This window comes from Ascaphus truei, chromosome 5 (genome assembly GCF_040206685.1).
Source record: "Ascaphus truei isolate aAscTru1 chromosome 5, aAscTru1.hap1, whole genome shotgun sequence".
Classification (NCBI taxonomy): domain Eukaryota; kingdom Metazoa; phylum Chordata; class Amphibia; order Anura; family Ascaphidae; genus Ascaphus; species Ascaphus truei.
In genome coordinates this window covers 29,006,203-29,033,588 of record NC_134487.1, presented here as the reverse complement: position 1 = coordinate 29,033,588, position 27,386 = coordinate 29,006,203, and the positions used below count along the sequence as shown (strand labels likewise).

Sequence of the window (27,386 nt, the reverse complement as noted above, 5' to 3'; positions counted from 1 at the left end):
TAGATAACAGGTGGAGAGAAATTATGCAAAAAGTAATCACCCCCAAAGGCTCATCTATTCTGTACGATGATATTGCGCCTGAGGAGCCATAGTTCTGGGTACTGCCAGGGGAGGCTGGGAACCGGAAACCTACTAAGTTAAGTAGAGCAGATAGAGCCATAGCGGCGAGATACTGGCAATCTCATGGATATGAGTTTCCATACGTGCCAGAGCCAATAATGCAGGAGATCGAGGACCAGAGAAATACCTGACTCAGAGATGCAGTTCTTGAGCACTTAAGAATTAAGTTTGGTAGCACTGCCTACATAAGGGAAGACAAAATATGTTCTGTGATGAAGGCTTGGAGTTCAGGCAGGAATATATTTATGCATAACATATTGAACAGACCGGAGAATGGGCCTGTACAACCTTTCTGTCATTACTATTGAGTTAGGTTCTCCATGTTGGGAGTTTCCCACTGTGTTATGTCGCCATCATGGGTGTTACAGTCTAGTGTACACAATATTGATTAACTATGTTTTGTATGTTCACAGATTGTTCACCTGCAGGATGGTCCAGAAAATTAGGTTCAAGTGGGGACCGTTGGATTCCACCTGAGGGAGAGTGTAGCCCTGGTAAGAAATGGGGCTATAGTTCTATCCTCCTCCTGGTATAATCCCTGGTAAGGGCAGGTTGCCAGGAGTTATCATGGGTTTCCCCACTTCAAGCACTTGCCCTGAGTGGTGGAGGTAGGTCACCTGACCCTGTGTCAAAGCAAGAGACACAGGAGCGGTGTCTGCTGATATCATAAAGAGCAGTGCACGTACTATTTAGTGTCAGACAACACAAGCAGAAGTGTGTGTTAGAGTGAGTTAGTGTTAGTAGTGAGCAGCTCATGAATAGAGCTGCTATAGCTATAGTTAGTGAGGTGGACCAAATACTAACAGCCCATCCTCCTCCTCCATACAGCCCCTTTCATCCCCTCTCCTCACAGTCCTCCTTCTCCTCACAGCTCCCCCCCTCCTCCGCAGCACCCTCCTCACAGACCCCCTCATCCTCACAGCTACCTTTTTTCTCCTCTTCAAAGCTCCTCACAGCCCCCCTCCACCTTACAGCCTCCTCCTACTCCTCACAGCACCCAGCCTCCTCCTCACAGCCCCCCTATCACTGCACAGCACTTACTTGGTTGCTGGCAATCCAAGGATGAAGGTTCCGCCGGCAGCGACGTGAGGATGGCAGTGTGACGACAGAAGGCGGGTGATCGCATCTGCGGAGGACCATGGCGGTGGCAGTAGAGGGCAGTGGTGGAGCCTACCACAGCAGACACCAGAAGTTGCAATTGGCTTCCGGGTCATACCGTTGGGGTGGGCTCCATCACTGCCGTCTGCTGCCGCCATGATCCTCCTCCGCAGCCACTAACCCCCGCCTTCTGCCACCATACCACTGTCATCCTTCTCCCGTCGCTGCCTAACCTTTGTCCCTTCATTGTCCCATTGCCCCTGAAATATGGGACAATTATGCATCCCAACAGACCTTTCAGGGACAAGGGGGCAATTCATTGTAATAAGGGACAATCCCGTATATACAGGACTTGTAACCGTACTATAACGTGTAGTAAAGGGCTTCAACTAAGCCACTGATTGAGCCACCTGTGCTGAAGCAGGGAAATCCTGAAAACTTGACCTGTTGGTAGCCCTTGAGGACTGGAGTAGGCCACTCCTGGTGTAGTATATACAGATGAAACTAAGACTTAACACCTTCGGTGCCATGACCACGGTGGTCGCAGCACGGAAGAATTAACGCTGCATGGGTGATCCCACTGAGAAGCATGGACACCCCTCAGCACGGCAGACACTGTCCCCAGCGCCGGAAACTTTTGCTTGTTCGTTCGGGACACTAAAGTCTTGCTACACCTGTAGATTTCACATTCATTTGCTGGATTGAGATTCTTTATCTCCTTTAAGATAACTGCTTAACATCTAGAGAAATACATGGACAAAATCCTGTACTGTCTGTGATATGTTAGGTAAATGTGGTAAAGTCAACATATTACCTCTCTCCACAAATAAACCAAACACGTGTTAAAATCATCACAAAGATAAAAAAGAATGTATTTGTTTCTGTATACTTTGCCAATTTTCATTGATTATCTGCACAAATTGGATGTAAATTGAACCAATGTCCAATTAGTTTTTATCCACTTTCCAACGAGGCTGCTTAATTTTAACTCTGTCTCGCAATCAATGTCCCAGGGAACATTCAGTAGCTCTTTTTCTTTTGCGTAGATCATTTACCAAAATAGCAGCAGACACTTTTATGATTCCCTTCTGCAGTCACCTGGATGCTTTGCTGACCCTGTCTTAACTGTTCCCAACATTTACTTTTCCTTTTAAAAATCTTAAGTATCCTCTTAAAAGACCTTTCTGCCCTATGGTTCCAGAACGAGGCATAAACACGTTCTAATTTTTTCAATCATAAGGAGATTTTTTTTTTCTCTTTCAAATGAAAGTGAACGCATTTACAATATTTTTTGTGGAGAAGTTAAATGGGAAAGTTACAATAGTTTATAGTATGGGAAAGATGAAATGGCTTTATAGCTGATTGTACAGTATAAACTGATTTAAACAAATACTTAAAAGAAATGCAAAAACGTCACTTCATAACTGAAATAATATAATAAATGATTAATATGTTATGAAAAGATACATGAGATTGCGAGAGTTAGAAAATTAATACATTCTTAGCCTTTTTTTTTCTAAATTGAGGATTTTAAATATTTTAGAGCCTTATGCTAATATAGACATTTCAAAACCTTCTTTCTTGAAGTGAGATACAGTCAAAAGAAAATAAAACTCTTGGGTGGGGTTTTAAAGATATGATTCTAAACACACAGTATGTTGCTGATAAGGAATATAACCACCAAAGTCCCAGAGAAATATAGGATAGTCACTAGTGCGAACATGTGAGCATAAATATACAAGAAGGTATTTAAATTAGTTATTAGTGTGTGTTGTTAACAATGTTTCATTCCGTCCACATGCCGGATACACAACATTCCAAAGCCAGTGCAGTTACAAATCATAGGTGACTGACTATGGGCTCTATGCAGTAAGGGCCGAAAAAGTGCAATCGCCAACGGTTGCCGATAGGCCTTATTTTGGCGATTTGCCCTCGCAGTATTCAGTAAGGGCCGAATCCATGCCGATCCCTGCCGAATCACTGCGAAAGCAAAACTGCCGATGAGCCTGTGCCGAAACAGCCTGGCTCCCGATAACCTGCCGATAGGCCTTTTCTGCCGATAGGAGTTTGCAGCAGAGAGAGACCAGCCGCGCTCTCAGCGCAAACATCTGCAAAATATAAATTATTTATAAACAACTTTGAATCCTAGTGTACATGTGCAGGGGGTCTCCGGAGCTGAACCGCATTGGTTTCAGGTCCGTGGACCCCTGCTTCCCGAGAACCAGGCCCCTTTATGAGGTGCCGGTATCCCTCTGCATTTAAAGGTCCCGATCACTTGACCGCGGAATGTAAACAAAGCAGAGGGATACCGGCACCCCATAAAGGGGCCTGTATCTTGGGAAGCAGGGGGTCCCCAGACCTAACACCAGAGCGGTTCAGCTCCAGAGACCCTCTGCACATCTACACTATGAGTAAAACACACATATCAATAAACACTAGTTCCTTATCTTTGCGGCTATGTGCTACGGTAACGAAGCAGCATGAATTTATTTTTAATAATTGTGTACTGTGAGCATGGGGTCCCCTGAGCTGAACCGCATTGCTTTATGGACCAGGGACCCCTGCTTCCCGAGTTACAGGCCCCGGTATGTGTCATCGGGTGGCAGTGTCGCCGCCATCTTTATAGCATCCCATTCGCGCCGTGTCCGCTATAAATATGGCGGCGACACTGTAACTCGGGAAGCAGGGGGTCTCTGAGCCACAAATCAATGCGGTTCAGCTCAGGGGACCCCCCGGCTTCCGCACAATATTATTAAAATACAGAAATGCTGCTTCATTACCATAGCGTATAGCCGCTAAGGCAATGAAGGGGTTAAGGCAGAATAGCATGTTTATTGGGGACATTTGCCCCCAATAAACATTGCAATAAAAAACATTCACCCCCTGTGTATTTAAAATACATAAACAACAATAAATACATATAGCACTCACCCATTTCCGGTGGCACGATGAAGGCCATCCTCATCTTCATCCTGCCCATGCCCCCTCCGCTGCTGCAAAACAGACACAAGAATGAAAACATCCAATGTACTGTCCCCTAACCCCTTAATCACCATAGCGGTTATTAACCGCTACAGTCATTAATGGGTTAACCCACCTTCACCCACCACTCGGGATGCCTACATACCTCACACACTAACCCCCCACCCACCCCCAGTACCCACAATAAAAACAATACACAGCCCCACAATAAGCATCATTCTATTTATTAAATACATAACCACCCCCTGTGCCCCCCCCATAAATACATGATTTATCCTTTTGCATACAGGGTTCATACCCCAGCCCCACGCGAGTCACCGGCGGGCTGGCAGGGCACCTGACAGACCTACAGGGTACCAGCAGCTCGTTTCAAACAGGTTCTGTAGGCCTGTTGGTGGGTCCCGCCAAGCGCCATGGCCCTCAGGTGGTCTCCTTGGGTCACCCTGGGCCACAATTGGGTCCCCCACGGTAGGCCCGCGGATGTCTGGGAGCCCCGGGTCAGACCCTCAGGTGTCTGCGGAGCCTCGGGTAGTTCCCACGGGGGTCTGGGGAACTCACAAGTGCTCATTACGGGTCCGTGGTGCCCCCACAGATGTGGGACCACCGCTTCATCCCCGCACCTATGGGTCCCCGGTGCCCCCACGGATGTGGGACCACCGCTTCATCCCTGCAGACTACGGGTCCGCGGTGCCCACACAGATGTGAGGCCACCGCTTCATCCCCGCAGGTGTCACCCATGGAACCACCAGTCTGATACCCGTGAGATACCCGAGGCGACCGCAGGTGGTCTCCAGAGGTCCCATGCAGAACCAAGGAACCAACCCTCATTGTAAAAAAAATAAACCTGGCCTATACATTCAATACATACATCCCCCCCCCAAACACCTACAGTACAATAATGTGCAAAATAACTATTATCCAGATAGGATAATAGATTATTTGCCCATTATTAAACACATTAACTAGCATATTAAAATAAATAAAGTACTACTGACCTCATCAATAAGAAGCCACCGTCGCCAGCAACATCCTTGTCTTTCGTTGCCCACAAAATACATAGCCAATACAAAGCCAATACATTGCAATTACATTCAGATATCAATTAACCCCTTAAACACCTTATCGGATAATAACCGCAAAGGTAATTAAGGGGTTAAGCCACACTGACCCGATACCCACCCTTCACCATTCATTTGTACAGTGGCTTCATCATGCAACTATATATGTATATACAGATATATATACAGATATCTATATATATATATATATATATATAGATATCTGTATATATATATATACACACACACACACACACATGATGAACCAATATACAAATAAATGTAGACGGGTTATCAAAAACATGCTGTACTACAAATAACACTTCTCCATACAGAAACACTACAATAAAATCAATTTCCTTTAATAATCCAATCTGATATTCCAATCAAAATCCTCAAATGCCAATCAAAAACCTCAAATGACAATCAAAACATTGCATTTACATTGTATATATGATGCATACAATCTATGCATCATATACATTCTGCAAATGAATGTTAACAATAACATATTCAAAACAAAATACCAATACCTCCAAACAAGTATACTATTTAAACCAATCCAGTAAACATAAATCAATTAGCATTCATTAATTCCTCCGTAAACAATTTACATTCCATCCCTAACAATTAAACAATTAACTAATTCAAGCGCTGAACAGAACAATTTATCCTGTGAACAAATATAAGTACCAACAAGAATACAATATACAAAAGCAAGCCTCACCCTGACTTAAAGTTCACCATACAATAGCAACAATTACATCTATCTAATTTTAAAATACATTATACACACATTTATGCATAGCAGCATAGCCAAATTAATTTAAAACAAGCTTTTAAAACAACATCATTTCTTACCCTGTATGTATATATTGATCTAGACATACATACATACATACATACATACATACAGTAGCAAGAAATGATATACCAAAAATAAAGACATACACATGTTAAAAAAGCTTTTAAAAAAATTAACAAGTTAAATAAAATACATTTCTTTAGTTCACTTACCATTACTTGACCCACTCACCGACTCCCGTTGAACAGCTTACTCTCGAACCAATCCACGCACAGGAACCCATAAAATAACAAACCATAAAATAATAAACATTAAAATAAAAATCCAATACAATTCACGGGTCTTCTATTTGTAATCCATCTTCATCTGTATTCTTCTTTCTTGTATCTGCGGCTCTCTTCCGGGGTCTTCTTGTCTTCTACGGCCACGCCCTGGCCTTCTTCTTTAGTAGGAGGTCCTTCCTCCTCCACGTCTTGCTTCAAAATGAGACGACATAGGCTTTTAAAGGCCTATGACGTCACATTTTCATCATGGTTCCCACGGCCCTGATTGGGCCGTGAAAACCATGTGTTTTGGCGAGAAAAAAAAAATGATGACGTCACTTAAAGGCAATGAAAGCACAGCCAATCAGAATGGCTTTGCTTCAATTGCCTTTAAGATGACGTCATTAAAAGAAACATGGCCGTCCTCATATGGTACGGTAGCCAATCAGAGCGTGGGAACTCCATCCCAACTCTGATTGGCTCTAGTATACCATGTGACAGAGGCTTGTGGGAGAACGGATGTGACGTCATTGAAAGCCTGTCACATGGTACTAGAGCCAACTAGAGGCAATGAATGCTAATTGATTTATGTTTACTGGATTGGTTTAAATAGTATACTTGTTTGGAGGTATTGGTATTTTGTTTTGAATATGTTATTGTTAACATTCATTTGCAGAATGTATATGGTGCATAGATTGTATGCATCATATATACAATGTAAATGCAATGTTTTGATTGTCATTTGAGGTTTTTGATTGGCATTTGAGGATTTTGATTGGAAGATCAGATTGGATTATTAAAGGAAATTTTATTTTACAAATATGATTGTAGTGTGTCTGTATGGAGAAGTGTTATTTGTAGTACAGCATGTTTTTGATAACCCTTCTACATTTATTTGTATATTGGTTCATCATGTGTGTGTGTATATATATATATATATATATATATATATATATATATATATATATATATATATATATATATAGTTGCATGATGAAGCCACTGCACAAATGATTGGGTGAAAGGTGGGTATCGGGCCAGTGTGGCTTAACCCCTTAATTACTTTTGCGGTTATTATCCGATAAGGTTTTTAAGGGGTTAATTGATATCTGAATGTAATTGCAATGTATTGGCTTTGTATTGGCTATGTATTTTGTGGGCAACGAAAGACAAGGATGTTGCTGGCAACGGGGGCTTCTTATTGATGAGGTCAGTAGTACTTTATTTATTTTAATTTGCTAGTTAATGTGTTTAATAATGGGCAAGTAATCTATTATCCTACCTTGATAATAGTTATTTTGCACATTATTGTACTGTAGGTGTTTGGGGGGGGGGGGATGTATGTATTGAATGTATAGGCCAGGTTTATTTTTTTTACATTCAGGATTGGTTCCTTGATTCTGCGTGGGACCTCTGGAGACCACCTGCGGTCTCCTCGGGTATCTCACAGGTATCAGGCTGGTGGTTCCACGGGTGACACCTGCGGGGATGAAGCGGTGGCCTCACATCTGTGGGGGCACCGCGGACCCGTAGTCTGCAGGGATGAAGCGGTGGTCCCACATCCGTGGGGGCACCGCGGACCCGTAGTGAGCACTCGTGAGTACCCCAGACCCCCGTGGGAACCAACCAAGGCCCCGTAGACACCTGTGGATCTGACCCGGGGCTCCCAGACATCTGCGGGCCTACCGTGGGGACACAATTGTGGCCTACGGTGACCCAAGTAGACCACCTGGGGGCCATGGCACTTGGCAGGACCCACCAACAGGCCTACAGAACCTGTGTGAAACAAGTTGCTGGTACCCTGTAGGTCTGTCAGGTGCCCCGCCAGCCCGCCGGGGACTCGCGTGGGGCTGGGGTATGAACCCTGTGTGTAAAAGGATAAATCATGTAATTATGGGGGGGCACAGGGGGTGGGTTATGTATTTAATAAATAGAATGATGCTTATTGTGGGGCTGTGTATTGTTTTTATTGTGGGTACTGGGGTTGGGGGGGGTGTATTGGCCCCAGGGTTTGTGGGTAGGCCTCCCTTGTGGGTAGTGGGTGAGGGTGGTTAGGCCTCACGGGGTGGGAGGTTAGTGTGGGAGGGTATGTAGGCATCCTGAGTGGTGGGTGAGGGTGTGTTAACCCCTTAATGACTGTAGCGGTTAATAACCGCTATGGTGATTAAGGGGTTAGGGGACATTACATTGGATGTTTTCATTCTTGTGTCTGTTTTGCAGCAGCGGAAGGGGCATGGGCAGGATGAAGATGAGGATGGCCTTCATCGTGGCAGCCGGAAAAATGTGAGTACTATATGTATTTAATGTCTTGATTGGTGTTTATGTATTTAAAATGGGCACATTCACTATTATCCATTTGTTGATAATAGTAAATGTGGCCAATACTATACTGTATGTGTTAAGGGGTGGGGTATTTCTTTATAAGTATGTTTGTGTTTTAACATTAATTTGGGGGGGCACATAAATGGTACTGCAGGCCTGCGGGTAACACCCGAGGGCCCCCGCCGGCCTATAGTATCATTGTTCTGCAAATATGTGTATGTTAGGGGTTATAGGGGTTGTTGGGGTTATATATATATACATATACATATACATATCTATTTATTTATTTATTTATATTCATTTATTTATTTAGATATATTTAATTATTTATTTAGTGTGGGGCTGCTGTGTGTGATTATTTTTTATTTATTGCCCTTACCGATGCTTCTCCTCCACCAACTTGCCAACTTTAGTTGGCGGGCTGGATTGACGAAAAACTCTCCATTCTGGAGTGCCAATCAGCAGCGAAAAGCTGATCGGGGCTTCCTGAATTCAGCCGAGTTCAAAAAGTGCCGATAAGTGGCTTATCGGCACCCGGCTGCCGATAAGTTATTATCGGCAACAAAAATTGCCGATTTTTCCCACTTATCGGCGCTTACTGAATCGGGAGGGCAAATTTGGCGAAAAAATGGCGATAAATGGCTTATCGGCGCTTACTGCATGAGGCCCTATATCCCAAGCTCCCAGACAGTATGGAAGTGGCCATATAGAGAAGTTGAATATAAATTCATATATTTGAGCAGTAATATGTAATTCACCAGACATAAAAACTGATATTAGCAAATGAGAAGAATATGTTTAATTTAAATGTACCTAGACTGTAATTTTGCTGCCATATTACTGTACATACATTTAAAGACATATTTTTGAGATGAAAACCCTATTGATGTAACTGTGCTGGTCTACGTATGTCAAATGACCTAGATATGTTACATATTCTTTGTTTAGCTCTTTGTTAATGAGATTGAAGAATACCTTGCACAGATAAACAATACAGGTAGTCCTCGTTATCTAACGTTTCACTTTACAACGAATGGCATATCCAATGCTTTACAATGCAACCCTGAGGGCCGTTTTTCGATGTCGCAATGCCGTTATCCAACAACCACTGAATGCGTTATCCAGCACTCACTTTCACTGACTAACATGGTACTCACTTTACAACGGATTCACTATCCAACGCTACTTCCAGAATGGATTCCGTTGGATAACCGAGGACTGCCTGTACATCACATTTCTGTCTATGAACTTGGACTATGGACCATTCAGATATGCTGAATAAATACTGTAAGAGCAGTCATTCTGGAGCATTTATCAACTCACATAAACACTCAGGATAACCCTTGTCTGTGGTACTGTACTGTATGCTATGGATCTAAGAAAAATGTGTCTCTCTCTGGAGCTATGTGGGGATTATTACAAGGAATGGGCGGAACTGCTGGAATTTCCCGAGCATTCCCTGCAAAATCCGCTCCGCGGTGTAAAATGTGTCCACGCATTTTAATCCAAAACCAACACAATCCGGACGAATGTGCATGAATAAAATCCGTTGTCAGATTGTTAAAAATTCGACCACAGATTATTTATCTGCCATGTGGATTGTCAGTGATAAAAAAAAATCAGGGAAATATGAATTGTAATTTTTGAGACTGATCCGCAGACCAAAGGAGATGACTGATATTAAACAGATCAAAATCTGCAACATTTTTTCACCCATCTCTAATTATTACCCTGTAAACTTTAGGAACCTGCACCACTGGACTCACTATTGTGTTATCTGAACTCTCCGGGGAAAATTCACTAAGCACCAATGTGGGGTATTATACCCCAATCCGGCATTAACTGCCACTCAGGTAAATGCCAGATAACCCTGGATTGGGGTGCAATATTCTGGATTTGCTCTAAGTGAATCACAGTCTTTATCTCTACACAAATTGCTAGTGCAGTCATTCTTTGTTTGTGGATAATACCGTAGCCTTATTAAACATAGTAGAGATTCTTACCTTTTGTCACTATCTGGGATAAAATCATTATTGGGCAGAGTGTGATTCAAACCAAATTTATTTGTCCATAGGATGGCTTAGGGCTACCACAGTTTTTACTAACTGTTTATAAAATAGCCATTGAGGCAGATATAAACTGTCATATAGCTCCACAAGACATGCTCTAGTCTGGTGACTAAGCATGTATGTTTTTTTTTATATCATAATGAGCTCATTATACAAGGTTTTATTTTCACTCCATATTTACTGGACAATGGCAGCCAAACCACCAGAGCAAACAGACCCCTTTTGGAGCACAGACTCTCACATGTCGGTTTGGATTTAGAACAACCCATTAATTCAGAAAATTAATTCAGCAAAACAATCACAATGTTTTTTTCATTACTGAAAATGGTTTATTTAATAGTGGTTATTGCTGGCTTGTTGGGCCAATTCTTGCTATGACCAAAGAATACTTTCGGCCGAGACATTCAACACAATTACCTTGGCTGTTGGCTGGGATACCATAAAATGAAAATAAAAACAAATCAGATAAAAGATAGTAACATGCTTTAACGGTTAACCACTTCACCTTCAACGTAGAATTAATTTGTTTGCAACACGGTACTGGTTCTAGCAGTGATGCAGCACATTGACATTACTTTGAGGGTACAGTAGGTCTCTTTGATGAATTGCACCTTTAATCTTTCAGTGATAGAGGAAACTTCAATTCATTTCAACCTAAGTCATTGGTCCCAGGTGCCACAATCACTGAGGAGGGCTATACACATTTACATTTGAACACATGTTCAGATTAAGGGCAGTAACTTTCTGAGGACCCCGTCTCTTAAATATAACATTTATCAATGATGTATTTGCAATTCCTATGGACACCATCATTATGACATCGTCACACAGTATGCTTATAATGTGTGGGACTTTTCACCTTCTATGTTCCCTAAAATGTCTTGTGTACAGACTCACACCTACAATGTAAATGTAAACTGCAGGATGGCAACCCTTTTTTTTGGCCCCAACATTATAAGTTCTGATAGGAACAGGCAGTGTTGGGGTTAAACTCCTGCACTGGGGCCTAGCATGTGAATTGCAGACTGGATAGGATACAGTGTTATCATATCCATGTGCAGGCCTAATGGCAGCTTGGAATGTCATGCCTGGGAAGGTACTGACTGGATCCCATGCAGATGTTTGATACCTGTCAGTACCTGGATCTGACCTGTTAAGGGGCGGGGTTACAAGCCCCTCCCCAGGTATAAAAGCTTGATCTCCACTAAATTGTTTGGTTCTGTCCCCTCCCTCTGTGGAGTGGGAGCTATTCCACCATGCCCCATCAGGGGGTAAGGGGTCCAAGGATGGGCTCTTGGGGCCTCAAGTCCCTTGGTCTAATCCAGGGGAGGAGAATGGAGTGATTGTAAATATCTCAATAAACACCAGTTGTATTATCATCTGTCTAGGCGTGTTTATGGAGAAGGGGAGCTTGTGGGGGAGAACACCTGTCCCTGGCAGGAGCCAGCAAGATGGAGGCGCTGCTCTGGAAGATCTGAGCTAAGAACCTGTCCTGTTGAACCTCCCTGTACCATCTGTAGAGCACTCAGTCTGCTGTGAGCCTACAAGTATGCACCACAACATCGGGAACATGTGGCACTTATCCCAGAAGAGCATATCTCCCTTAGGAGGGAGGGTAGATTAGGGTGCTATATATATATATATATATATATAGACATATATATATATATAATCAGTGTTCGACAAACCTATACATTTGCACGCCCCGGGCGAGTGGATTTAACATCGTGGCGAGCTCCTATTGGCCCAAGCAGCACACGTTTGGTACTAGGTGGCGAGTAGATTTTTTTGTTCGGCGAGTAGATTTTTTGGTGATTTGTCGACCACTGTTAATACACCTTGACCCCTTGCAGGCGCACTTACCAGAAGGCCACGCTTATAGTGCTGGCAACAAATGTATTGTATGGCTTGGTCGCGATCGCTGGAAGTCACATCAATTTGATTTTTCCAGCGAAGGCACTATAAGCGCAGCCTAAGATTGTAAGCTCTTTGGGGCAAGGACTTATTTTTCCTAATGTTACTTTTATGTCTGAAGCGCTTATTCCCATTATGTGCTATATTATTATGTCACGTGTATTACTGCTGTGAAGCCCTATGTACAGTACATATGGTGCTATATAAACAAAGATATACATACATGAATACACTCAGATAATAAGTGGAGAAAATAATTGAGGAAAAGAGTGAGTGACCTTGAGAGAAACAGAGAGCAAGGTATAGACTGTCCTAATAAAGTGCATCCAAACACCAGTAGTATAGGCCACACATAGCCTAGTGATGTTTACCTAATATAGACCCCAGGCCCACAGAGTAAAACTCATCATTTCTTAGAGACAAAGAGACTAGTAAAGCTGCTGTAAAGCTTCTGTGTGCTGTGGAGAGATTGGCAGTGAAATCAAACCAGAAAGTGGTATCACTGAAGTCACAGGGCTTATAGGTAGAGCTGGGATATATTTTTGCAGAAATTAAAATCCAGAAGTTCCTTTGATCCACGGATCAGTCTCAAAAAGGCAGGTTTTTTTTTCTTCCTATCACTGAAAACCCACAGACGGATTCGAATATGCAAAAATCATAATTCGTTTGCGGGATTCAAGACACTGAAATATGGGTTTTGCAGGATAAGAAAGGAAGAGACCCAGGTACTGATTCACACCCCACACCTCGTAAAGAATCCACAACCTTTGCTATTCTAGGCAGCAGCTCTAGTAGTGTGAGCAAACCAGCTGATTGGTAATACCACTGTCAGAGCATACTTTCCAGCTCTACTGCTCCCACCTGTAGCTAATATGACTATTAGCATATCTTCCAGGTATTTTAGGTATGCTCCTTTTTGTATGTATGTATTTATGCATTTATTTATATAGCGCCATTAATGTACATAGTGCTTCACAGCAGTAATACATGTGACAATCATATAAATAACAAATAATAAACATAACACATAATGGGAAGATGTGCTTCAGCCATAAAAGTAACATTTAGGAAAAGGTGAACTTTGCGCCTAGACTCAAGTGATGACCAATCTAGTTCTTTAGATAGATAGAGAGGGTGCTAGTCGGATATTGAGGGGAAGGGAATTCCAGGGGAGTAGGACAGTCAGTGAGAAAGGTTTAAGGCGGGAGAGGGCTGTCGATACAAAAGGGGTAGAGAGAAGACATCCTTGAGCAGAATGCAAGAGTTGGGCTGGTGTATAGCGAGAAATTAGGGCTGAGATGAAAGGAGGAACAGACGAGTGTAAAGCTTTAAAAGTGAGGAGGCAAATTGAGTGTGTGATACAGAATTTTATAGGAAGCAAAGAGAGGGATTTCAGCAGGGGAGATGCTGAGACAGATTTAGGAAAGAGTAGAGTGATTCTGGCAGCAGTGTTTAAGATAGATTGTAGGGGAGACATGTGAGAGGCAGGAAGGCCGGACAGCAGAGGTTACAGTAATCGAGACGGGAGAAAATGAGGGTCTGTGTCATTGTTTTCGCAGTCGAACAACAGAGGAAAGGGCATATCTTTTTAATATTGCGGAGGAAAAAGCAACAGGTTTTAGATACCTTTTGAATGTGAGAGGAAAATGTGAGAGAGGAGTCGAGTGTGACCCCTAGGCAGTGTGCTTGTACTACTGGGTGAATAACAGGAATTCCAACAGTAATGTGGAAGGAGGTTGTAGGACCAGGTTTGGGAGGAAATATGAGGAGCTCTGTAATTGACATGTTAAGTTTAAGTTGGCGGAGGGCCATCCAGTGTGATATAGTAGAGAGACATTCATAAACTTTGGTCTGTACAGCAGGTGTAAGGTCAGGGGTTGAAAAGTAAATGTGTGTGTCATCAGTATAGAGGTGATATTTGAGCCGAAGAGATGTGATTAGGTCAACTAGAGAGAGAGTGTATAAAGAGAAAAGAGAAGAGGTCGCAGGACAGAGCCCTGGGTATCCACATAGAGAGATCGATAGAGGAGGAGGAGGTTTTAGCAAAAGAGACACTGAAAGTACGATGGGAGAGGTAAGAGGAGATCTAGGATAGAGCTTTGTTACGAATACCAAGAGTATGGAGAATGTGAAAGAAAAGATGATGCTCCACAGTATTTCAACCCCTAGAAGCTAGATTGTAGAGTGTAAATCCAATTTAACAATAATTATAGTGTAATGAATGAATCTATTATCAAAGGTATATATATATATATGAAACAAAAAGAAGACAGCGCGGCTCCCATAGTGTAATACTGTAGATAAATAATTTATTAATAGATGCTGCTAGATTACGGACACTTACTATAGATATATAGGTAATAAGCAGTGATTAGAACAATCTTGGTAAATCACCCGTTATTCCATCCGTGTGCTGTCTATATATTATTTGTAGGTAGGGTTGAGGGGATATATAGCATTTGGCACTCTTCTAAATAGGTCTCCTCCATAAAAAAATTAAAAAAATCAAAGTCTAAATGACATAGATTTTGAAACATCTACTAGCGCTTTTCACAAACCCCGGGCAGAATGAATTAGTCCATCTCTATTTATAAGAGCCAGAATGTGCCTTTTTTTCCCCAAAACATTTCACAAAGCCAAAAAGTTTGGCTGAAAATTCTTGTGAATATACATGAGATACCTGGGAAATGTGTAAATAATTTAAATGTGCATATTTCCCTGTATACAAATTGGTATTTTACTAAATAGGACTCTTTCTGAAAATGCAAAATGTACTGAATAATTTCAAGAACATTTTTTTGACGAACTTTTGAAGACATTCGCACATCCCCACCGCATAAAAGTTTATTAGATGCCCACCCATACCTCAAAGTGCTGCTAGCGTGGCTTGGGACCCACATTAAATTTAGAAACAAACAATCTCCAGTTGTATTCCTCAGACACTGCAGTTTATGCTCTTCCGGGCTCTTTGGAAGAGCTCTATGCTCGCTGGACAGATATTGATTTTTGAGGGGGATATGTGTATGGACAAGCAAGGAATTTGACAACCCCCGTTTGAACCTGACATGAGCAAGTGGGTGGATATATTTAAGCATCAGATAACACAGACATAATAGATATATAATTAACATGGGTATTATTACCAAAAGAATTTAAAACGCTAAAGACAACAAATTGAATTTGAAAAATTGGACTGTAAACTCTGTTCCTTGGCAATATGCTCCAATTGTGGTATAATTTTGGGCAAAAACAAAGGGGATGTTTGAAACAAAATGAAACAGTTGGCAGATCTTCTAATATTTTTACTCTTTAGCCAGTGGCAATATCTTATGCAGACATGCAATCTGTAAAACAATAAACTGTAGAAGGCAGAACCGCCAGAAGAATTCTTTATAATCAGAAGCCTTTTTGGGGAAACCACCAGCTATGCAACTGACATATTGACATGTATTACTGTTCTTAATCTTGACATTAAATGTAAGCATTTATAAAAATAAAAAAATGGAATCGCTGTTGGAAAAAGTATATGATTCTTTTGCTATAGCTGTTTTTTTTTAGTTTTACTTTTAGGTTTGTACTCCAAACTATTTATAAATATAATCAAAGGATCAAGCCTAGCAATTTTGAGAGTGAAACTAGAGAATCCTCAATTTGATGTATATGCATATTAACAAGATACACCTAGAGTTTGATACTTATCGTTTGTCTTATAGACACCAGGAGGGCTGAGAGAAATGATTCGTTTTAGAGATGTGCAAATGTTTTCACATTTTCTTACGTTTTTTACAATGTTTTCCAGAATTATGTGTTTTTGATAAATCTTCGCAGAAGTTCACACACACCAAAATATGCAAAAAATGGCAGTATACAAGGGTTGTGTGACCTCAAGTTATGTGCCCCCGTTGTGCGATGTCTCCAAATGTGCTCTGTGAAAATGTTGTACAGGACTTTTTCACAATAAACCTCATCACATTACTGAACTATGGAGCCAGAGGAGTGAAGCAGTGGCTTATAGGTAAGAATATTGCCTTTGAAGGCAAACATGGTTTGAATCCAAGTGGCAGCCCTCCATGCAACCTGGAGCAAGTCACCTACGTATTATCCCTCAGGCATCAACTTAGATTGCAAGCTCTTTAAGACTCATTGGGGTAGATCCTCAGAGGTCCATTAATTCTTTTATCGCGATGTTACCCCCGTTGTTACCCCCATTTAACGTATCGATAGTCGTAATGCATATTCACAAAGGTTATTAGCGTTACGATGCCCTCGCGTTAACCAGAGACATATCGGATCGCTGACTTTTAACGGCTGTCTGGCTTACTCATATGCAAATCATATGCTAATGAGCCTCTAAACTAACATCGCATATCCACAAACCTCCGTTCATGTTAGCACATGGAAATAACGGTACGATAACTAGGTCACACCCAAATCTGCCGTTAGTCACATCCAGACCATGATTATCATAGCGTGATTTCTGGGAATAGCCTACAAGGAAAAGGGCAGGTCTAAAGTGCTACCCAAATGATTGTACTGAGTATAAGACTTAACCCTTTCATTACAAAAAGGTACATGTGCCATACAAATATATATATTACAGATAATATAAATGTCTGAAACACATCAGGAGATGCCTCTGATAATGTGTGATAAAGTTCATGTAATAAACTATACTATGGTTTTTAGTGATTAAAGTGAATGTAGGATATGTTTGTCTGACCTAATAAGGTATATAATCTTGCCTGTATTAAGTATGGGTATACAATAATGTTTATCCATATAATAACAGTTATTACCAAGAAACAGGAGTTTTGACCATAACTTTTCAAACAAAGTTAATTCTGTGTGTGAAAAATAAATGCAGAAAAATTAACAGGCAAAATAGCCACAACACTATATACAGCAAATCATTCCCTCCTCTTTTTAGGAGCAGAAATGTTAGGCTCACTAGGCCTGCTGGTAACGTGCCTGTAACACGCACATTATTTGGAACGGATGATATAGTTTTGCCAATGTACATTTGCAGTGTATTGGTTAATGTGCACAGTGAAAATCCCCCGTAAATACAGCTAATGCAGCGATGCTACTGTAGTTTGCCATGCAACCGTTGTTCGTGCATATTATTAACTTTGTGGATATCTGTGAAACTGGGGAAAACTAATGGTCGTTACCCTTCACGATAGTAGCCCAGATTTTATGGACCTCCCAGGGTCTACCCCATGTAGCCGACAAACTTCTATATACAGTGTCAGCACTCTAAAAGAAACCTATAACAATTATTACTGTCAGTCTAGTTTGTCCTACAACTTTAATGCAAGAAATGTTAGATATACTAAAAGTGGAATGAGGGTAGTGCACGCACTCAAACAAACAGGTGATAGTGGGGTACTTAACCGCCGGTGCGCTGGTTCTGGGGAGCTCCCGATGTCCCAAATAGATCCAGTGAAGAAGAAGAATCAGGCACACGGTCTTAATCATTAATGAAAAGAGGGTTTATTGTGCCAAGAAATCCAACGTTTCGGCAGTTATACCGCCTTTCTCAAGCTGAGCCTACACCTTGAGAAAGGCGGTATTACTGCCGAAACGTTGGATTTCTTGGCACAATAAACCCTCTTTTCATTAATGATTAAGACCGTGTGCCTGATTCTTCTTCTTCACTAGATATACTGAAAGCCAATTTAATTGAGGTAGCTGCGTTTTTAGCTTGTCCCTCTTTTTATTCAGGAAAGCATTTAACTGGGCTACAATTGCCTGTTTGGAAAGATTCTTTTAAAGTCCATTCAATCTAGTAATTTTAAAATATCTCCTAACCAATTAGCCCTTTGTTTCTACACCTCATGTGAACCTACCCAACTCCGGGAGTTTCTTTCCTGGGAGGAACTGAAGGAGACCTGGTCACAATCCAGGACTCCTCTGCCAAATCAAAGATATATTGTAGCCATAGAACAAACATATTGAGCCCTGGTTTTGTGAGTCCTGTGGCTGCAAAAGCCTCATAGTAAAAACTGCATTGAAGCACAGGTAAAGATTACAAAACTGAACTATAAAATGGAGCCATCAAAATTGAGAATTGGGTTTAAGCACCCGGTTATTGTGACATGTTTCTATATCTCCCAGAACTTAAATCAGCAATCCCTCCCCACATGATTTTTTTTTGGTACATTGTAAAGCAACTAAAAGTTTCATTTGTGAGCAGATTCACTTGTCTCAGACAGGTCTACTAACCTGCTTTTCTCAATTATCTCCAAGCATGCAATACTTCCACTGCAGCCAGGGATTCTGGGAAATGTCATGCAAATGAGCACTCAGTGTCACCTTTTGCTCCTGATCCATTTTAATATGGACCCCCTTAAGCATATGTCTGCCGCATTACACAGCTTTTCAGCACAGCCTGGATTAAAGAAGTGCATAGCCAGTAAACCTGCTCACAGACAGCTAATTAAACCTTTTGGGTCTTATCAATGCTTATACAGGATTTGCAATAAGAAGCTGTAAGCAGTTTCAACCGCACATTAACTAAGTTAGGGTGGGTAAAAAAGTGACAAACCTTCCACCGTACAGTGTACAGCAACTAAGAATATCCCTTGTGAGCACATTCACACGTCTCAGACAGGTCTTTTTTGCCATTATCCCTCAGCATATAGTGCTTCCCCTGCAGCAAGGGATTCTGGGAAATGACATGAACATCAGCACAGTGTCACCTTTTACTTCATAGCCATTTTAAAAGGTAAACCATACTGCTCCCAGCACCAGGGACACTTATAGAGACCCGCCGCAGGTTTGAATTGGTGACTTCAGTGGCCATATGTGTACTTGTTACAACTACTGACCGACTGTCTTATTGTCCTCCAAGACAAGTATTGTTTTTTGGGGAGATTACACTGATAGTTTTGCGGGTGCCAGAAGGTCCATTAAAATGAGAGCAGCACTCCATGAGACCCCCTGAAGCCTCTAAGGCAGGGGTGCGCAAACGTTTCAGCCTGTGCCCCCGTCTACACTCCCCTTGCTCATGCCCCCACTTTACCTGTCTACGGCATCAAATGACGCCACGGGGTCACGTGACGTCACGTTGCCATGGCGACGCTTCGTTAAAGACAAGGTAAGGGAAGTTGCAGAGGCCTCACGCAATCCCCCGGCATTTAATTGAAATGCCTTGGGAAAGAGCGCGGGACCTCTGAACCACCACACCCCCCCTGGAGGCACGCCACCCAGTTTGTGCACCCCTGCTCCAAGGTAAAAAACCTCTCCTCACCCAAAAAAAATCAGCACCTTTCTGCTTTAAGGGTAAAAGGGGACGATAGACAGCACTCTGATAGTGTTAAATATATGCAATTGCAGGGTGAACGGAACAAAAGGGGACCCTTATTCCCCTGTATAGTACTAACAAATCTACGTAAGTACCAGCACTCACTGTCTAATAGCTAAATGATGAAAACAGTTGTAATGCAGAATAAACATTTAATAATAAAATGAACCAGAAATAAATCAAATGTGTTTGCAGAAACCAGTATCATAAATGGGCATGTCACAAAGTGAGGGGTGGGGAGGGGGGGAAAGGAAAAGGGGAAAAAACATGAAACACAAGGAATATACACAAAAAACGGAGAACGGAAAGTATGCTAGGGGGGCGACGTTTCGAGGGACTACCTCTTCATCTGGCCCATTCCCCCTGGTCCAAAAGGACCGAGAGTTACTTTCCTAAGCCTCCCTTCCCCTATACCTGGTCAAATCAGACACCCCTGAAAATAGATAGCAAACATATAGCAAACATATAGTGTAGGCTAAATACAGCTAAACAGCTAATAGCAGGGCAGCAAGAATCCACTAATGGTACAGTAAAAGCTGAACACAGCTTGCAAGAAAGCAGCTTGCAAATGAGCACCAGGAGTCCACACAGTCAGTGAAAGGTTAATGAGAAAAGTAAATGAAGTGATCAAACCCTCAGTGGCTCTGCTCCTTCAGCTGCTCGTTTTTTGTGTATATTCCTTGTGTTTCATGTTTTTTTCCCTTTTCCTTTCCCCCCCCCCCCCCCACCCCTCACTTTGTGACATGCCCATTTATGATACTGGTTTCTGCAAACACATTTGATTTATTTCTGGTTCATTTTATTATTAAATGTTTATTCTGCATTACAACTGTTTTCATCATTTAGCTATTAGACAGTGAGTGCTGGTACTTACGTAGATTTGTTCTTTCTGCTTTAAGGTGCCATAGCAAAAAAAAATTAGATGTTCATAGCGTGGGCTCAGTAAGCCATTGAACTTTATTATGCACAGCAATGTGTGCACTGTCATCCATATCTTGTGACAATACATTTTAATAACCTCTTACCTACACTATGTAGAGATCCGCTCTGAAATGTTTTACTCGGTAGTGACCTTAAATCACCCATTGTGCCTCAGGACTTATCAGAAGTGGCTCTACATTTTTACATGTAAGAAAATATAGATTGTCCAATAATTCAGTGAATATAATTTTAACTACTCCTGGTAGATATAAAACAATCAACCCTTAGTTAGAAAAATACGTTTGGATTACGCTGCAATGAATACAGAACTATGTGTATATGTAAAGGAAGTATGCTAACAAGTCTGTCTGCTTCATAGCCCAATTACAAATGGAAACAACACCGTAAAATATTACATTTGTTCCTACCAACTGCAGACAATATTACAATATTGCTTTTAAATGTTTATTTAATTACACGGGTGTACAAAGCAATTCTCTATCCAGCTAAGTAGTTTACCATAGAAAAGAGGAAAATAGGGTTATGATTGTTTACATTTTTCTTTGCGGTTTTGTAGAAAATAAATGTTCAGGGCTTCTTAAAGCCACATGAAAATATTTAGTTTTAAGCAAAACGTTGAGCAAACTACAGTACTTTCTGTTGCCTCGATGATTTCATTCTGCTCTCAAACTTTGCCATAAGCACATGTGGTGCTGTTATTAATCGGCACTTTTAAAGAGCCACGGCTTATCTGGAAGGTCCCAGCATACGCAGCAGATGTACTTTTCCGAGAGATTACGCAGAAAGTAGTCTGTTTACTATTTTCTATGTGAAAAAAATAAATAAATGCAACAACATTTAAGGTTAGAAAAGAAAGTCATGTAAGGAAGAAACAAAAAAAAAGTCGCTGTACGTTTTCGACAGTGCTGAAAATGTTCAAACTGTAACTGTTTCACGCAGCAATCCTGCTTTCCTTTTGATTTTCGTTTTAGAGTTGTAGGATTGAAGGAGAGCGTCTTCTGAGCTGAACCGCATTCATTTCAGCACCGGGGACCCCCTGCTTCCGGAGATACTTAACTTCATAGGAGGTGCCGATAGCAGCTCCGGTTGGGCTTTGTGGAGCGTAAGTGTCCAGAATCACGGGGGCCAATAGGAAGCCGTGACATCATACCTTGCAGCTTCCTATTGGCCTGTATGACCGGGACATTACTTTTTTTTTTTAACACAAATCTGACTATAAGTGTTTCTATATTATTCTTCAAAGTTAGGAGGGTTTTAATTTCCTCTAATTACTAACTCCCTTTTGTGTGATGTCACCGTGTGATCAGCGAGTGCTTGCACAACCAAAAGACCATCTTCCCCCCCGCCCGCACCCTTTCCCCCCCCCACCGCACCCTTCCCGCCCCCGCACCCCCCCCCACACACATAGCACCCTTCCCCCCCCCCCCACCGCACCCTCCTGTTAACTGTATTGGTTCTCTGATAAGGACACAGAGGGAGAAGGGTGATGAAAACTCTTGATTGACAAATGCTTCCCCATTCAGATGCCTCAAAGAAATTCAACTGGCCAACTAGGTGTGATTACACCTTTATGTCAAATAACTACATTTATTGATTCCTACAAGAACAAAGACTGCATATACATTCAATAATTTGTACTGTATCAGTTGGAAGATCAAGAAGGGCATATCGTCGTGTTGTATCCACATCCACAAATATTTGGCCATGCTCAAAAATAAAACAGGAAATAATTTTAAAGTAAGGGCAGCGGAGTGTTGATTTATGGTTTAATAGAGGGTATAACTGAACCTGTTAAACATTGTTGGTCAGTTATGATACTGTATAAAGGCGCATAAAAGGTGCAAAATGGCAGAAAATCAACTACAGCAGAGTGTCACTCTATCTAGGGGAGGGTTGGCCAACTGCAGTCCCCAAGGGCCACCAACAGGTCAAGTTTTAGGGATATCCCTGCTTCCGCACAGGTGGCTCAATCAGTCAACAACCTGTGCTGCATCAGAGATATCTTTAAAACGTGAAATTGTGGTGGCTCTTGAGGATTGGAGTTGGCCATCCCTGATCCAGAGTTTAACATCACTGGTATTATTACATTACTACAGTATATATCAAGTAATCTGAATATGGAAGTATGGCTCCCCTTGTGTACCATGTGCCCCTCCCTATAAATTATCACTCCCTAACTTTGTCATGTTCCATTTGAGTTCCTATTATTTTCTTACAAAAGAAATCAGCGATCTGGCACACCATTCACTTTATAATCCTTACAAGGACATTTTGACATTTTGACGTTTTGACGTTACCATACTGCAGTTCTAAAACATGAATGTCTAGAAACTATACAGCGGAAGACTACATTTGAAGACCATTTAGTGTACAGGACAGGACACAACTTCTCAACAAAGAAAGCCACAGATGTTTGTCTCTAGGCAAATTATTTCAGTTAAGATTTCTATAATTTTCTAGGCCTTAAACCAAAAAGGAAGGAGCCTGCTTTCTGTAACAGTTGTCCCCTCAGGGAAATAATCAGAGGGACAGAAAATCGGGCCAGTATGTACTGGTAAGAACATCCTCATGCTACAGTATTAAAGGTTACAAAACTAAGCCTGAGATATTTCTGCTGCTGTGGCCTGAACCCTAAGTTTATTTTTCAGGCACTATAAAAGTGTATGGGAACCTAAAGATTACAGAGGTTAAGCGCAAGAGAAAAAATGCATTCAAATTCAAATTACCTGCAATATGTTTTGTTATTCATTTATTAACAAGGTTCCAGTGAAATATTTATACGATTTAAATGTATTTCACTTCAATTTTATAACTCTGTAATATTTTTGTTTACATCAAATACTCAATGTGGTGCAGTGAAACAGCGTTTTTTAGTTAGTGGAGAAGGGGAACCAGTTTCAATTCCCGGTGTCGGCTCCTTGTGACCATGGGCAAGTCACTTTATCTCCCTGTGCCTCAGACATCAAAAAATAGATTGTAAGCTCCATGGGGCAGGGACCGGCACCTGCAAAATGTCTCTATAAAGCGCTACGTAAAACAAGTAGCACTATACAAGAACATGCCCTAATAAGAAACAATGTAACTGGTTGCTGTTTTTTGCCCCTAGTTTCAGGCACTCTACAGAAGTGCTGCTAACTCCAGTCCTCAAGACCCCTCAACCGGTCAGGTTTTAAGGATATCCCAGCTTCAGGTGGCTCAATCAGTGGCTCAGTCGAAGACCTGACCTGTGCTGAAGCAGGGATATCCTATGGGGGGATTGAGGACTGAAGCTGAGCACCACTGATCTAGAGTACAGTATGAGAGTATGAGGAACGAATATTAAGGGAATGTACCTAATGTTGCATCTTTATACAGTATATCTTCTGGTCCATGTTTTTTTTACATCCAGGTCAAATAAGAACATTTTGTGCTGGGCATTGCTGTTTTATGTGCTTAGTCAGTACACCATAAAATTGAAATGTAAAGATTATTTTGGATGTTCCTTGCTATAGTTTGTGAAAAATGCACATCTGTTTTGTGGAATTAAGGTCCGTTTAGTCTCCAGTTATACAACAGATGTGGTTTTAATTCAATAGAAATACCATTACAAATCAGTGAAGAAACAATTTTTTTTCGGTGTGGTTTCTGTGAATATACTGTGTTTTTGAGAGGGTGCGTACAAAATGTAAAACTAAGTTGGAAATCCTGTTGAAGAAGGACGGCACAAAGAAGCATTCCTATATCATAAATACCAAGCACATTCTACTACTAACATGCCTCGTTTCTCAGATCACTGCAGCATGCTCTTTTGTTCTGGTTTATACTTGGATGATTTGAAATGTACAGATGCACGGCCATTATTCGAACATATCACGGAGCCGTTTTCGTGTGCGCTGCTGTACTCCACGCGGCCAATCACGCGGTTGATTTGTTTGAATTTCAAGGATTCCGATTTCTTTGGGTGCAAGTCTTTGCGTTTCCGTGGCACAAATGGATGAATTGTGATGTGTACAGTACTGTGCTACTGTGTCACTTTGCAGGGGTTGAAAAACCAGAACACTAAAATGCCATTTTCTGCACTCGATAAAAACACGCGTCCACACGCGGTAATGACACGCCATGACATGCGTATTCCGAGGTATACAAAGCGTGATATGTTCGAATAATGGCCGCTGCATCTGTAACCCTGTGTTGAATTAAAGAGATAAGCAGGGACCTGCAGTACTAGAATGAATCTGTGGATTCAAATATAGTTGTCACACTTTAATTGCAGGATCGAGAGAATCCTCTTTCACACACGGTAACATAAGAGACATATTTCAATGTAAAAAATATATATTTAAATAATTTAGTATTTTTGGGGCGATTTTATTAACGGGAAAAATAACTCTTAAGTGTTCCATTAAAGTTCGATTTATTCTCTGTATGTAATCAGGCTGCTCCAAGTATATATCAGAAATTCTATTATTGTAATTGTTCTCACCTTGCAGACTCTTCCAACTCGAGAAAATATAGCTTTATCAGAGGAGCTGCCTTCCGGGGATGCTTCTCGGAAGAAAAAGTATACCTTGTCGTCATCCGGATTATAAGTGTCTGCGATGGAAAATGCTCCAAAAAACTTTGCCCCTAAAATATCATCAAATACAAAATCAAGAATGATGAGTGTTTATCTGTAAAGTTTTAGATTTTCATGGTAGCGTGGCTTCAAAGTGAGGTTTATACTATTATAAGTGTGCACCTGATGCTCATGATAATCTTACAGAAATGTAAATAAATAAACAAACTGCCAATGCAGCATTTGTGCAAATGGTTATTAAAGCAGCAATACTAATTTACAACTTTTTCTTTTCTTATTTTTATATGTAAAGCATGTGACAATGTATATTTCTACATTCTTACCTAAGCTGACAATTGTTTGGTGCTCCTGTCTACAGTAAATCTTTAGAAATGCAGATTGTGTGCCTAACATAATGGCCGCCATTCAGGTTACTTCAATCCTTCAGTCAGTGTAACTCAGCAGCTACAATGTAACCTTATATTACTAAGGTAACCTTAGCTATTGTTACAGTTTATAGCTCAAACTGTTGGAAACATTTGCAACAAATTATCACAAACAGGAAAGTGTTGCAAATATCTTGCATTGCTGGGGTGGTGGACTAAAGCCTGCTATAGAAATCAAAGGATGATTTAAAACACATTAAAAATGACCTGCTATCCTATTATAAGGCAGCACAAACAGGTCACTTGTGGCTTGGCACGCTAGCCCTGTCCTGAGAAGGTGAGTAGCATTTGAATCAGCACTGATACATCCAGTAGTGATTGCCAATATACTTTGGCTACCCACAGATAATAGGCCACCTGTTCACAAATTCCCCCGACAGTCGCTCACTCCCTGAAGATCTGGGACAAACTCAAATTTAAATATAAGTTGGCGTCCAAAAACTCTCAATTAACCCTTTTGTGGGGAAACACAAATTTTCCCCTGGGTCAGGACAGGCAGTTGTTCTCCAATTGGGTAGATGCGGGAATAAGTAGACTAAGGGATCTAAGTAAAAAGGGTAGAATGGTGCAGTTTGATCAACTGGTTTTGGAAAAGGGAATCCCATCAAGAGAAATATTTTGCTTTCTTCAGATTAGAGCTTTCTATGCTAAAACCAATCCGCCCAACTCTGAGTCACGGTTCCAACTGATGTTCATGGAAGCAGAGACGCAGAGGTGCCTAATTTCAAGATTATAAAGGACTTTCTCTATCCCTAGTGCTCGGTCACAGGAGAAACGTAGCTATATTAGGCAATGGGAAAGAGACCTGGACGAGGAGCTGGAGGAGGAGATCTTCAATGGAGTGGCTAACTGCTCCACGTGTACAACTGTGAAAGAAAATGCATACAAAGTAATGCTGTGGTGGTATAGATCCCCTATAGCCATGTCCAATTATATACCAGGATACTCTCCCTTGTGCCCGAAAGAAGAAAAGCCCTATATGAAATAAAGTTATTATTATTCTAACAAAATATCATGGTGCTGTAGAGTAACAACTCTTAGTAGATGTTGCATGCTATCCAGGCATTTAATAATGATTAAACTATCAAACTATTTTGTCAATAGGCATCTGAATTTTATTTCTTACCGTTAAGCCAATAATGATCAGAGATATCGGTTCTGATGAAGTGAAGGTCATGAGGGGGTCCCAGGGAACGTGTGAATGTGCTGTCCTTACCAAGGAAGTCGGACGCTGTGCCAGCAAAGAGATACTCATCTGAAAATGAACAAACACTTCAGAGTCAAACGTAACGAAAGAAATATCCAATATTTCATACATAAACATTAGCAGTATGTATTGTATTCCCTGGTAATGTTGCTGCAGGATACTGCAATACACCCCAACATACAGGTACCCAAAGGAGAAAAAAAAATTAAAGTTTGCTACATCTGTAGTGTTTCTATTTTTGTCCATGATGCTATTAGCTTAAGGATCAAAATACAATGTATTGCCTAATTCTACCTTTAAAATGTTAGGCCAGAATCCCA

General features: G+C 41.2%; 1 protein-coding gene across 1 annotated transcript in view; it reads right to left on the bottom strand.

The window, feature by feature from the left end:
* Positions 1-27,386, bottom strand: part of SEMA3D (semaphorin 3D) — a 197,546-nt gene that overhangs the window by 58,764 nt on the left and 111,396 nt on the right. Inside the window, exons 7-8 of the mRNA XM_075599553.1 lie at positions 26,986-27,114; positions 25,342-25,484 (exon numbers count right to left, since the gene is read on the bottom strand). Coding sequence (XP_075455668.1) covers positions 25,342-25,484; positions 26,986-27,114 — 272 coding nt within the window. The remainder of the gene's footprint in view (positions 1-25,341; positions 25,485-26,985; positions 27,115-27,386) is intronic.